The 15,422-nt window shown below is 36.0% G+C and overlaps 1 protein-coding gene across 6 annotated transcripts in view; it reads left to right on the forward strand.

Annotated features, from left to right (window-relative positions):
• Positions 1 to 15,422, forward strand: part of RALGAPA1 (Ral GTPase activating protein catalytic subunit alpha 1) — a 274,207-nt gene that overhangs the window by 119,351 nt on the left and 139,434 nt on the right. For 4 of the 6 annotated variants that reach the window (XM_055361294.2, XM_055361295.2, XM_063697698.1 and 1 more), the window contains 5 exons: positions 278 to 1,822; positions 3,609 to 3,733; positions 5,131 to 5,347; positions 6,293 to 6,469; positions 12,176 to 12,328. In XM_055361294.2, coding sequence (XP_055217269.1) covers positions 278 to 1,822; positions 3,609 to 3,733; positions 5,131 to 5,347; positions 6,293 to 6,469; positions 12,176 to 12,328 — 2,217 coding nt within the window. The remainder of the gene's footprint in view (positions 1 to 277; positions 1,823 to 3,608; positions 3,734 to 5,130; positions 5,348 to 6,292; positions 6,470 to 12,175; positions 12,329 to 15,422) is intronic. The other 2 variants (XM_055361296.2, XM_019010046.4) reach the window with 1 other exon arrangement.

Genomic DNA, 15,422 nt, shown 5'->3' on the forward strand with positions numbered 1-15,422 from the left:
CACTTCCAAATGTTTCATCACCTCACTGTCTGTTTCTATGCATGTTAACATTTTAAAATGTGTTTTGGTAGTTTTCTAATTCATTGATACTACATGCTATATTGGCTTGTGCCCATGATTTTTTTAAAAAAACAGATTTGTATTTTGATTTTTTTTCATTGAGCTTACAAAAACTCAGATTTTTTTTAAAGCATATGCTTTAGAGCATTATTGAAATTAATAATTATTTTTTATATTCGTGTAGTTCTTCTCTACATAATTTTTTTTTCTTTTACAGATATTGATGATGCTCAAATACTTCCCCGCTCAACTAGAGTCAGACATTTTTCACAAAGTGAAGAAACTGGAAATGAAGTTTTTGGTGCTTTGAATGAGGAGCAGCCATTGCCTCGAAGTAGCAGCACTTCTGACATCTTGGAACCATTCACTGTTGAACGAGCCAAAGGTGCAGTTCCTGTCATTGACAGTTCATCCCGTCATGCACCAAGCTTGCAGAGTTCCACAGAGGCTTCTTCAATAACTAGATCCACTGAAAGCCACATCACTGATACTCATAGTAGAGAGTCTTCTCTGGAAGTTGGTGATAGCATATATGACCATCTTTGTCATTTAATAGGTCCAGTAGAAGTTGCAGATTCAGCTTTTGAACAAATCCAGTACATTGACCTTGAAGGAGATGATGATCTTCTTTCCACCCTGAAAGAATATTTTAAGGAAAACCAGGAAAATCATAGTAAAAATGAGACAGGGAAAGACCCAGCTTCTCAGGAAGTGACTATTGCAGTAAATAGGGGTGAAAGATTATCCTTAGATAAATTAGAATGCACAGATCAGGAAACTGAATCAGAAAATATCACCTCTTTTGTTGGGACTCCTGAAAACCTACAGTTTCAGAAAGAACCAAACTCAGCTGTCTTCATGAGTAATATCGCACCTAACCAGTCAGACAGTTTTGTTAGAACACAAACTTCTGAAAAATCTACGCAACTAAACACTGATAAACAGCCATCAGAGCCTAGTTTAGATAGCCCTTGTGATAAAGAAAAAAGGAAACATCTGTACAGACAAGCAGCCACAGAATTAGATGCTTGTGTTGATGTAACACTAGTTGAAAAGCTTAAGAGTGTGCAAATTAATGAAAAAATCACTGTCCCACATGTTATGCGTGCCAAGAAAGCAACACTAAAAGCACCTGTTAACCGCAGAATGCCTCATGTTACAAGTACTAGCAAACTTTCTCCAACTAAAAGGAGCTTGTCTGAAACAGTAACTCATAGAGCCAAAATCATGAAAATTGCTACTAAAAAACGAAATAGTGTTCATGTTACTTTTAGGCCATCCACTGAGTCCGTTCAGTTTTATAATCCTCTGGAAAACAAAGAGGCTCCATGGAAGATGAGACTGCGGAAGCTCGGTGGCTTTAGTAGTGGTAGCAGCAATAGCAGCACTAGCAACACCCATACCAGCACAAATAGTGCTACAGAGCTAGTAAAACCTGGTGTGTACAGACCTCTAGATACACTTGGTACTGCATCAGTAAGCAGCAAAACAGTGAAGGAATCCACAGAGATTCCCACCACCATATTACAAAAAGAAGGAATTGCAAGTAGTCAATTAGGTAGTCGTAGTACTCTTAGGTCATCAAGTCATGAGGCAGGACTACAGCAGGGCTCCCTGGGTGGCGTTTATAAAACTGTTGTACATGCTCTTTCGAAGCCGAAGGCAAATGTTTCCCCACAGAGGCAGAACAGAATGCCACCAGAGGCTCCACTGAGGGATCTGTACAGTCATGTAATGGGCTATTTTGGAAGGAAAGCTGCAGGTGAGCACTAACAGTGTGCAGAGCGCAAAAGGAGAAAGACAGCACCAGTTTGGCTTAATGCAACTGAAGCAAGCTATAAGCAATCAAAAAGCTTTGGGATGGTCACTGCTTTCTCTCTGTTTGGTTATGCATGCGCCTTTTCCCAGCTGTATTTTTCCTAGCATAGAATGTTTATTTAAATTACTAATTTCCCTTATAAGGCATTTAGTTAAACCTCTTTGCTGCTGAACAACAACATAGGAAAGTGGATATATAGGAAAATTTCAATAACCTATCAAAGACTACCTAAATCAAGTATTTTTCTGAGTGTATACCACAAGTGTGGAAATTAAGTTTATCAAGGAGTTACTATGCTTTCTTCCCCACCCCACTATAGTTTAAAAGGGCACCAGATATATCTAATTGATTTCATTTATTTTTACTGCTGATCTATTTGGTTTTGTATTTTTTCTTGATAGAAATTATTTTGACAACTAACATAATAGAAATCAAGGTCCTACAGCCAGCACCAACATTATAGTTAACTATCAGTGATGAGGAAATTATTTCTTAAATCTCAAAGTGAATTTAATCACTTTTCATTTAAGCCATTTCCAAACATGCTGTAGGCTTTTAGTTTTGCATTCATTTATATAGAATGCAAGTTATGTCCTTGAAACACTTTAATTACTTTGTTTTTTTCTGAGATTTTAAATGTGCATAAAGGTTTCACAGTAGCCACTCATGATTTAAATATGGAACCTCTATGGACAGATAACAGAAAGCAAGATTATGGTAACTGTTTTCTCTATCTTGAGTCAAAGTTAAAATAACTTTACGTATATAGACTATTAACTTTCAGCAGTAAGGTTGGTTTTGATTTTATTTGTTTTAACATGGTTTTGTTAGCATGATTAACAACGCTGTATAATGCATCTTGCATTGAGCCATTAATGCCACCTGAGGGCAGTATTTGACAGCTTAGCAAAGCCTGGCCAGTAATATAAAGATAATGGTATTTCACAGTGAGCTTCTGACCAGTGTGTTTTCTTAATCTGAAATACTTTGTAGTTTATTAGGAATATAAACAGTGCTCATTTTCCTTTCATTGCAGAGAAATCAATTTTTCAATAGCATAGTAGTGACATAGATACCATATTATTTTCTATAAGTTAGTTTCCCAAGTCTAAAACTTTCTTGTTAATGTAAATGGTAAAAATAATAATAATGTAGTGTTAAAAAAATCAAAATAACTATTTTGGATTTTTTTTGTAAGAAAAACATTTGTGGAAGTCAACTTTTTATTCTTAAAGCATTAAAATTAGATTTTATAGTGGATAGAAACAGCAGTATATCAAAACCATAGAATTTGTATTTATAAACACTCACATGCATTTGTATCCCACTGAGTTTTGCATAGATTCAAAGGATGTATTCCCTGAAAACGTTCTTTGGGGGAAATACGGAATTATAAATTGTTAAGGCTCTAAAAAGAAACATTGAGTCAGGAAAAAAGATAAATATACCAGTTTCTTTATAGGCAATATTAACCTAACTTCAGCTAGTGCTTATCTATAAGCTTTCTTGCTGTTTAAAGTTACACTGAAGATTGACTAACATCTGCTTAGTTAAATAAAGTAAATATCAATATACTAATTCTTAAATCTGAAAGAAGGGAAATTATTCATAAATGCATGTTTGACAAATAATTGGCAAAGGTACTTTGTTTTGGGTTGTTGTTTGTTTCAAAGTTAGAAAATGCAGTTAAGTTTTTCCTCACTATATATAGTTATTTATTTATTTTTAGTCAATAAAGAGGACATGAGCCAAAAACTGCCTCCTCTTAATAGTGATATTGGCAGCAGCAGTGCTAATGTTCCTGATCTGATGGATGAGTTTATAGCAGAACGACTTCGAAGTGGTAATGCCTCGGTAAGCTTTATTTTATATATTTGGTTTTATAGAGGAGGGTAGAAAAACTAACAGATATATACCTATGTACATATATGTCAATTTATATAATGGGAATTTTTATTCAAAATAACCTTTCCTCAAAATATAACCCTTTTTATGAATTAAGATTTTTGAATTACATTTTTATAACATTTTTTATCTAAAGACATAAACAGCCTCATAATTTTCACCAGGGTGAAAGATCAGACAGGTACCTGTGCACAAATACACAGGTATAAGCAACTACCTTCCTAGTCTCCCCTTTTTTTGTCTTTGCTCGTAGGTTACCCTGGTGCCAGCTGCCAGCCCTCAATGGGAAAGATAGCAATGGAGGTCTTCTGTCCCAGCTCCCATAGTTATATAAATAAATAAATATAATCTAATATATAATTTAAAATAAAAATACATATATAATTTTTATTTTTGTCTCAAGATCTGCTTGTGAACCAGCTCCCATAGTTTTGCTAGCACAAATACTGCTTAACCATTTTAGATGACTTTGGAAGAGACTTAAAAGTTATCTTTATCTTGAATGTTAGGACTATGGCAACATGAAAGCAGAAGCTCTTTTATCCCTAATAATGCTTAATTGTTAGGGAAGGATAAATATATATGGAACTAGTTTCTTTTGAGACAGAGTGTCGCTTTGTCGCCCAGGGTGCAGTGCAGTGCTCACTGTAGCCTCCATCTCCCGGGTTCCAGCAATCCTCCTGCCTGAGCCCCCTGAGTAGCTAGGATTACAGGTGCATGCCACCATGCCTGGATAATTTTTCTATTTTTAGTAGAGACAGGGTTTCACCATGTTGGCCAGACTGGGCTCGAACTCCTGACCTCAGGTGATCTGCCGACCCCAGCCTCCCAAAGTGCTGGGATTACCAGAGTGAGCCACTGTGCTGGACCTGGAATTGCTTTTTTTTAATTGTCATATTTCATTTGGGTTTGACTTCTCTATAACTCCATTATATACCCCGCCCCCTTTTTTTTAGGCTTACTTTTTTCCCTTGAGTGGATAAAAATCATTGAATGACATCTTTGCTGTCATTCTTTCCACTCTCCCACTGTCTTTTTTATTTGCTGCTTTTTTTCCACTAAATACTCTTTCTGCTGTTTCAATTTATATTCACTGCATGGATCCTGCTGAGGCTTAAGAGTCACAGGCCCAGCATCATGTGATATTTGGGTCTTTAGGCAGACCAACAATAGGTCAGGCTCTAGCTCCATTCAGTTACATAGATTGTTTGGTGAGTGTGTTCTCCACTCCTACTTCAGCCTCTAAATCTCAGCATTTATTGTGATGGTTTGGAAATTAAAGGTTTCAGATGGTTAAAGAGAATAAAAGCTTTTTCTTAATGGTAAAATATTTCTTGAACGTTTAGACTATGACAAGAAGAGGAAGTAGTCCAGGCAGCCTGGAAATTCCCAAAGACCTCCCTGATATTCTAAACAAGCAGAACCAGATGCGCCCTATTGATGACCCAGGTGTGCCCTCAGAATGGACTTCTCCTGCCAGTGCAGGGAGCAGTGATCTTATCAGCTCAGATAGTCATTCGGATTCTTTCAGCGCTTTCCAATATGATGGCCGAAAATTTGACAGCAAGTATCTTTTCTATTTGAATACTATGTTTTATGTTGATTGTCTTCTGTTCAAGACTGACTTACGGATTATGTAGCCATCACCTTCCTCTCCAATGCTACTTAGGCAGTGGCTCCCACGTGAGAAAAAAAAAAAAATTAGATATTTGGTCTTGCTATGTTGTCTGGGCTAGTCTTGAACTCCTGGCCTGAAGCAGTCCTCCTGCCTCAGCCTTCCGAGTAGCTGGGATTACAGGTGCAAGGCATCATTCTTGGCCCCACTTCTTTTTATTTCAATTTTCAGTGAAATTTCAAAGGAAGTTTTAGGGAATTACCTTAAGTTGAAGCTACTTTATGTTGCCAAATTAAGAGCATTTAAAAAACAAAAAATGTGATCCCTTCTTAAAAGAAATGACATTTTTAAGACCAAAACTGTAGAAAGGAAAATAATTTAGGATAGACCTGTTACTAAAAAGACAGTCATGATTATGAGTTGCCACTGTTTCACACACTCATATTTGAGAACCAAATATTTGGATTATGTTCAATGCTACAGTACCCAGAACTTCCTTTGAATAATTGCTCCTTGTTACAGTAACATCAGTAATATTATTTGGTGCTATATTATTACCACTTAGTTATTCAGCTATAATTCTATATTGCACTTGGCAGTCAGTGAAGGGCACCAAATTTTTAAAAAAGAAGTCAAAACCTTGGGAACTAAGTTTGTGAAGAGCTGGGATATGCATTGGAGAATTACATGTTTCCTCCCTTCGTGGCTTGTACACTATCCCGATCTACTTATAATCTTCAGAGTATTAAGATTATTTACACTTGTCTGAGTGATATGTAAACAGAATAGATGTACGGGGAATGTTTATGTTTGATCATTTTGCTGATTTAGCTCTCGTAAATATTTTTACTTTGTAATTGGGACTCATATAATAACATTTCTTCTTCCTATAGATTTTGGCTTTGGAGCCGACACTGGGGTTACGTCCTCTGCTGATGTGGATTCAGGTTCTGGCCATCATCAGAGTGCTGAAGAGCAGGAAGTGGCTAGTCTAACTACTCTTCATATAGATTCTGAAACAAGCAGTCTTAATCAGCAAGCTTTCTCTGCTGAAGTTGCAACTATTACTGGTAAAGTTATTCATGGGAATGTGTTTCTTAAATGTATTTTTTAAACCTTCAAAGAATTTGATTAAAATTTTGAGAGATTTTAAGTATTACTTATTACTATTTAAGCATTACTTTTTTCATTCATCTTTATGTAACAATGAAGGGGAGAAAAGACATTAGTTTCTTGACCTGAGGTCCACTGGGTTAAGCTTTAGAGGACTCTGTGAACTTGTAGTATTTTACGCAATATTTTGTATATATATGCACTAGAACATTTTCTGCAGGATTAAAAAAAAATTTTAATGGGAACATAATAGATGTATATGTATATGGAGTACATGAGATAGTTGGAGTGATTTTTAAAATAAATAAAAAAGTTAAAAGTAGTGGACTCTCTTTGTCATTCAGAGTTAGCCTAGATTTTTATGATTTCTTTAGCAAAGTATTTATTATAGAAAATATAAAGCACACTGCTTAATAGAAGGCCTGTTTGTCAATATACTAATATTCTGTGTTTAGATAGTAGTTTGTGCTTTTTGGAAACTTTTTACATGTAGTCAAACCCAACCATAATGTGGTAAGTGGAGTCTTCAATCATGTTAAATGCAGAGTCACATTATTGCAATGTTAGTGAAGTGATTAGAATGAGCCTGAGCAGCTAGTAGCCCATAGTTCTTGGGGGTTCCACTCTATAATCCAACCTCACTGTGGTTCCGGCTACAGTTTGCCCCTTGATGAGTGGTTATCCACTCCAGCTTAATTATCCATGGGGTGATTTTGCATCTTGTGGTTGGCTGGAACTTGCAAGACTGGCGCAGTGATTTCTGCATCTCTAAATTAGTCAAGCATATTTCCTCAGCCAGCCCAGACAGAGGTAATTTGAGCCAGGGGAATTCTAAAAGTTAGAAATCCATTCTCTATTTTCATATCCTGCCTCCTTTTTTCCCAGATGGCAAGAACTTTAGCAGCCCCATTGCAGAATATGGCCCTAGTGGAGAATGGGAACCAGTTGGGTTAGAGCTACAGTTCCGTCATTATAGGATTTAAATTACTCAAAGTGGAATACTAGAGAAAATTCTTATTTTATAATGAATACCTCTTGGTTTAGTTGTTCTTAAATGTAAATGAAAAGATACTTAACATTGATAGTAACCAGGGAATGCAAATAAAAACCACAATGAGACCCTACTACGCATACTGAAATTGTTCAAGTTAAAAACACTGACGGCCGGGCATGGTGGCTCACGCCTGTAATCCCAGCACTTTGGGGAGCCGAGGCGGGCAGATCACAAGGTCAGGAGATCGAGACCATCCTGGCTAATAGGGTGAAACCCCATCTCTACTAAAAATACAAAAAACAAAAATTAGCCAGGCGTGGTGGCGGGCGCCTATAGTCCCAGCTACTCGGGAGGCTGAGGCAGGAGAATGGCATGAACCTGGGAGGCGGAGCTTGCAGTGAGCCAAGATCACACCACTGCACTCCAGCCTGGGCAACAGAGCAAGACTCCGTCTCAAAAAAAAAAAAAAAACCACACACTGACAATCCAAAGTGTTGAAATGAGTGTGGAGCAACTAGAATCGCATACATTGCTAGTAAGAATGTAAAATGATCAAGTCACTCTGGGAAAATATGGCAGTAACTTTTAAAGTTAAACATACGTTTATTATGTGACCATTTTTAGGTATGTATTTTCCTTGGACAGTTGTACGCAAAAGATCATGGCAGCTTTATTCACAGTAGTTAAAAATTGAAAACAAACCAAATGTCCATCAGTTGGTGAGTGGATAAATAAATTGTAGTATATTCATTTATTGAATATTCACTGAAATAATACTCAGTAATAAAAAAGAATTAAATATTAATATATGCAAAAACATAAGTGAATCTTGAAAATGTGCTAAATGAAAGAAGTCAAATACAAAATACTCCATAATTATACGTTATTATTCTGTGTGTATAACATTCTAAAAAAGAAAGAACTGTAGTGACAAAGTAAATCACCACTTACTTGGGAAGGATAGGTGTTAGTTGAGGGGATCGACTACAGATGGGCATAAGAAAACTTTATGGTGATGGAACTGTTTTATATTTTGTTTGTGATGTTGGTTACAAGACCATGTGCAGTTGCCATTTTTCAAATAACTGTATACTTAAAGGTGGGTGTGTTTAAAAAAAATGTAGGCTTTATGTTCTGTAAAACAAATTTTAATACTATCAAAACTTTAAGCTATTAATCAGACTGTTGTGTTTCCAAAAGATTTCCATATACAGAAGAAAAAGATATTTTTTATTTCTTAATTCTCTGTAGTTATCCAAAATAAAGTTCCAAACAAAAGTTCTAAAAATAAAATGATGTATATGGAGAACCTGTTTTAGGTCTTTTGCCTTTATGTTTTTTGGATAATTAGCTTCTAAGAAATTTTAATATTTATGTAACCTATATTTACTCTATGTAGTGACTATTTTTAGGTCTCTCCTGGGAAGTTTTATTAGGCATTCTAATCTTAATCAGTACCATTAGTAACAGCACAGAGGTGTTTAAGAAACTAAAGCAGTTGTATTTGTTTCTGTTTAGAAGACACAAAATTCAACGAAGATAAAACTCCATATACACAATGTATAAATGATTCAGTACAGTATTTTCCAAGAGTGAAGTTTGCATACATTATCATACTACTAACACAGTAGTACTTTATGAAAGGGATGTTAGTAGTCCTGAAATCATCTATTTTCCTATAACATAAAAGTTTTCAGAAACTACGAAAGAAATCTAGTATAGGAAACGAATGAAAATTAGATAACGTCTTTTTAGGTCATGAATATCATTATAGGAATAGTTTTATTGCTTTAAAAAAACCATTTAAGAGGAAAAAGCCTCTTAAGTGAGCCATTATAGATTTTTAAAAATAAAATAGGCCAGGCGTGGTGGCTCACACCTGTAATCCCAGCACTTTGGAAGGCCGAGGCGGGTGGATCACGAGGTCAGGAGATTGAGACCATCCTGGCTAACACGGTGAAACCCCGTCTCTACTAAAAATACAAAAAATTAGCCAGGCGTGGTGGTGGGCACCTGTAGTCCCAGCTACTCGGTAGGCTGAGGCAGGAGAATAGTGTGAACCCGGGAGGCAGAGCTTACAGTGAGCCGAGATTGCACCACTGCACTCCAGCCTGGGGGACAAAGCGAGACTCTGTCTCAAACAAAAACAAAAAAGCAAAAAATAAATAAATAAATAAATAAATAAATAAATAAATAAAATTAAAGGCAGTAGTGATTCTCTGGTGATTCTGTGATAGCTGATATAAAAGTATTTAAAATCTTAGTTCTTGGCCTGGTGTGGTGGCTCATGCCTGTAATCCCAGTACTTTGGGAGGCCGAGGCAGTTGAATCACCTGAGGTCAGGAGTTCGAGACCAGCCTGGCCAACTCAGTAAAACCTCCCTCTCTACTAAAAATACAAAAAATTAGCCAGGCATGGTGGTGGACACCTGTAATCCCAGCTACTTGGGAGGCTGAGGCAGGAGAATTGCTTGAACCCAGGAGGCAGAGGTTGCAGTGAGCCAAGATCATGCCACTGCATTCCACCGTGGGCAACAGAGCGAGACTCCATCTCAGAAAAAATAATAATAATAAAATAAAATCTAGTTCTTAAAAATGAATTCGATTTTTATGGATCAAAACAATACATGGAGATAAAAAGGTTTATATTTCAAAGCATTTGACCAAAGGCTGATGTCTCTTTGGCATGTACTTAAAAGTTTTTGGTAAACATTAAGGTTATAATTTTCATTATGCCTTCAGCAGTATGTGTTTGTCCTAAGATATAGAATACTTAAGTTTCTGTAACTGTCCTTTAACATATGATTTTTGTGCCATATGAATTTACTCCAAATCTCAAATAAAGGAAAGGAAACTTTTCACCTACTATGTAACATAATTGAGCCTAGATAGAGTCATATGATTACTCATTTGATATATGATTATCATATGATTATATGATTATTGTGATAACACCTGATAACACAATCCAGTTCTATATGTACTTTTTTAGGCACTTACTGTGCTGCTACTTAAAAAAAACGCCTGTATGATATGTGGAATTGCACTTTTATAGAATTAAAATAATATAAATGTAGATCGTCCTTGACTTACTATAATTAACAACTTAAAATTTTTCAACTTTACAGTGGTGTGAAAGCAATTCTCATTCAGTAGAAACCATACTTCAAATACTCATACAACCATTCTGTTTTTCACTTTCAGTACAGTAGTCAGTAAATTATATGAGATAGTCAATACTTTATTACAAAACAGGCTTTGCATTAGATGATTTTGCCCAACTGTAAGATAATTTAAGTGTTCTGAGCATGTTTAGGGTAGGCTAGGCTAAGCTATGATGTTCAGTTGATTAGGTGTATTAGGTGCAATTTTGACTTACCATATTTTCAATTTACAATGAGTTTCTTGGGGTGTAACCCCATCATAAGTCAAGGAGCATCTGTATGTATTTAATTTATATTGGTTTTTTGCTTTACTGTATAGAAAGGTAATGAGGGCAGAGGTTTACAGGTACTGAGTTCAGAATATTGATATTTTTCTGCTACAAAGAAGCTTAAAATAAAAAGACCTACTGTTTTAACAACTTGCTTGGTAGTAGCAGCACTATATTATAACCACCACAAGTTGTTCAATACAGCATTAATTTGTGCTATACTTTATTTAAGTTAACAAAAGTACCTGCTATGCACCAGGTACTATACCAGGCACTAGCACTACTACAGTATATTACAGAATTTCTGTTCTTACAAAGTTTATACTCTACTGGGGAATATTTAAAATTGAACGGGCAGTTTCAAGTCAGTGTGATAAGTGGTATAATAGAGAGGTGCAGGGTTCAGTGAGAGCATCTAGCAGAGACTCTGTAATCATACTTGGCAGAATCAGGAGTAGGCTTCTCAAGGAAGCAGAGACCTGGAAAATAAATAGGAGTTAACCAGGCCGAAAAGAGGATTAGGGCTCCATGCAAAGGAAAAAGCCAGAGGTGTGATGCAATAATACTCTAATAAATACAAGTAGTTTACTTTCTATGACTAGACATAGAAGTTCTAGGTGGGTTGTGGGGAGGCAAGAAAGTTATAGAGAGACTTGAGAACCATACTAGGAAGTTAGGGCTTATGCTGAGGCCAGTGAGGGGCCACTGAAGGATTTTAAATGAGGAAGTGACAGGATCAAATTAGATTTTTAGATCTTTTTGCTGCCTTATGGAGAATGGATTGGGAGGGGGAAGTCAGCATGTAGGAGAGACTGAAGGCTGGGAACCACTGTAAACCAAGCATTGATAGTTGCATATAGAGCAGCAGTGAGCAAGTGCCTCAGTTCTTAAATTGCCCCAAGTCTGATTTAAGTGAAATAGAATGACAGTAGGTACTAGAGTTTCTATAGCTGGGCCAGAAATGGGAGTAGATATTCTTAGTTTCACTAATGGCTCCTGTCATTTGGTACATCCAGCTTTGATTCTATACTATTAATAGTCCCATGGTAGACATGAGAGGAGACTCCTAGATATAAAAGTTTGTACAATATTATGATTTTCTTGACCTCCCTGGCCAGTTTATAACTGGTTTTATCTTTTGGTGTTTAAAATTTCTTTTATTTAGGGTGTTAAGCATTACATCTTAGGTAGGATATTGAATACTCTTTATGGTAATTTTATGAAATTATATTTACAGGTTCAGAAAGTGCTTCCCCAGTCCATTCACCTCTGGGCTCCAGGTCACAGACTCCTTCCCCTTCTACATTGAATATAGATCACATGGAACAGAAGGATCTGCAGCTCGATGAGAAGCTCCACCACTCTGTTCTTCAGACACCAGATGATCTAGGCAATATTTCAAAATTAGATATTTACCTTTTTTCTTTTAGGGCGTCAGTGTCAGGAGATCATAAATAAGGCATCTTACATTTGATTATATATGATTATTGTAAATATTTTGGACTTTTCTAAGTCCTTTGGAAATTTGTTAATATAACTTTCTTCTTGTTCTTAAAGATATTTGTTGTCTGAGTTTTATTCATTTTATTATAGTTGATTAGAGTCCTCAAATTAGTTATTGCATTATTTTCAAGTATTGTATTATCATTTATTGATATTGGCAGTGTTTCCTAAAACAGGAAATACATAATTTGGCATCCTTATTCTTAGTTTTATACCTAAAGAACCTAGTAACTCACAGGAGAACGTAGTAACATTATCACTTGTTAATCAAGCTTTCAGTGAAACAGTTTATCAAACCATTTTTTTTATTTTGATTCAGCAAATTTGTCAACTAAATTTAATTTAAAAGTAGAGGTCCAAATGAATATTTTCAAGTAAATGTTAAAAAGTGACTTGGGAAACCTAAGTAACTGCCAAGTTTTTTTTTAAAGTTATTGTTGCTAGATTTTGTATGATGTAACAAACATCAGACAAATATGCACATTTATGGCATATGCAAATATGCCATAAATTGGTCAAAGACACAGTTAATGAGATATTTACAATGAATGAAAAGCTAGTTTTCATTGATAAGGTAGCACATTTATTCTCTGATGAAAGGAAGAAATTTAAAACTGTATAAATTCTAAACTTTTTTTAAGAAACCCGTTTATTTTAAAACTAACTGTAGAGGTGAGGTTTCACCATGTTGCCCAGGCTGGTCTTAAGCTCCTGAGCTCAAGTGACCCGCCTGCCTCAGCCTCCCAAGATTACGGGTGTGAGCCACCACACCCGGCCCAAGGGACCCATTCGTTAACATGCAATTGCCTTGTAATTATATAGCCCTAATTTTCTGGTTTGTGGATTATTTCTGACCTTTTCTTTTTCTCCTTTGATCTGCAGCTGTTTATTTGTTTACAGTTATTTCCCCAACATTTGGAAAAAAACTTCAGTTATAGAAGTGTTTCAAGGCTAGTAAAATGAATGCACATAAACCCTTTATATAAATTCATCAATTAATATTTTGCCACTTTGTCTATATTTACACACAGCCCATATATGCACAAAATAGCCTGCCCTTCCCACATATCTCCTGAACCTTTTATTTTTGCTGGGGCATGTAAGAGGAAATTGCAAATATCAGATCCTTCAGACCTAAACATGTCAGTGGATATGTCCTAATAATAAGTGTATGTTTTCTGCGTAACCACAATATAATGGCCACATTCATGATATTTAACATAGATACATTGCTGTTATTTTAGTCTATAGTGGTAAGTCCTCAATTGTCCCAATAATGCCCTTTATAGCTACCCCACACTGTCAACAGTCCAATAAAGAATTTAATCAGGCTGGGCACCGTGGCTCACGCCTGTCATCCCAGCACTTTGGGAGGCAAAGGCAGGTGGATCACCTGAGGTCAGGAGTTCGAGACCACTCTGGTCAACATGGTGAAACCCTGTCTCTACTAAAAATACAAAAATTAGCTGATCATGGTGGCACACGCCTGTCATCCCAGCTACTCGGTAGGCTGAGGCAGGAAAATTACTTAAACCTGGGAGGTGGAGGTTGCAGTGAACTGAGGTCGTGCCACTGTACTCCAACCTGGGTAACAGAGTGAGACTGTCTCAAAAAAAAAAAAAGAATTTAATCAAAGACCACACATTGTTGCTTGCTTTTTAATCATTTAAAATTTTGTTAGCTTTGAAAAGGATAAGGTAGAGGCAAATCGGCTGATTTATCATTGTATTTTGAAGGTGCTCTGGAGTAGGGAGGCATTAGCAATAATGGTTAACACTTCAGTGTGTTTTGTTTGTTTTAGTGGCTTTACACAAGAAACCTGTTTTTTTTTCTTGTAATGGAGAAAGACTAGTACCTTTTTAATAATACAGTCAGTTATGTACTTTATATGTAAAGAGAAAAAAGTTAACCATTAGGAGTAAAGAATGTACATGTACTAAGAAGTGATTATAAGTTCTCAATATGTTGGAATGTTTTCAAGCGTGAGAAATCATAACTTTATGGTTCTTTCAGTCTACAAAATTTTTAGTTCCCAAAGTTCTTTAGACGCATAGATATCTTTATTGTCTTTTTAATTATTTTCTATAGCCTTTTCCATTATATACATTGAGTAGAATAATGGATTTTTTTTTAAAGCTGGAGGCAACCTATAATGATATCTAATAAAACCATCTATTTTACAGATTAGGACATGTATCCTTAGAGAGGTTATTAAATAACGTTTATAACACATAATTAGTAGCAGAAAGAGACTAGAACTAAGGTTACCTATGTTTCTTATAATCTTGCCAGTATTCGTAGGCAAAATACAATTATGGTAATTTTGATTATGTTTAAATTTTAGCTAAAATGTTTATTTTTCGGTCGGGTGCGGTGGCTCATGCCTGTAATCCCAACACTTTGGGAGGCCAAGGTGGGCGGATCACGAGGTCAGGAGTTTGAGACCAGTCTGGCCAACATAGTGAAACCCCGTTTAAACTAAAAATACAAAAAAATTAGCCGAATGTGGTGGTGTGAGCCTGTAATCCCAGCTACTTGGGAGGCTGAGGCAGGAGAATTGCATGAACCCAGCAGACAGAGGTTGCAGTAAGTCAAGATCACGCCATTGCACTCCAGCCTGGGAGAGAGTGCAAGACTCCATCTCAAAAAGTTTATTTTTCATGCCATTATGCTAACTCTTAATGCTGGTCTGGGATGTAGCTACAAAGAAAAGGCTTAGGAAGACTTCCTACACCATCTGCCTTTAGCCTGAGGTTTTCCATTAATTTGATGATATAACCTGAAGTTGCTATTAGATAAAAGAGTATGTGCTTATAAATTTGATGTTTTTTTCAAACAGATTTCTCTATCTGCATAGATAGAAATTTCTCTATCTGCAAAGTGAGTAGTAGTTACATAGAATCACTATTGAATAGCTAGTTAACATAATGCTTACAATAATTCCCTATTATTATCTCATAATAATAAGTGAGGTTTTGACC

Source organism: Gorilla gorilla, chromosome 15 (assembly GCF_029281585.2).
Source record: "Gorilla gorilla gorilla isolate KB3781 chromosome 15, NHGRI_mGorGor1-v2.1_pri, whole genome shotgun sequence".
Taxonomy (NCBI): Eukaryota; Metazoa; Chordata; class Mammalia; order Primates; family Hominidae; genus Gorilla; species Gorilla gorilla.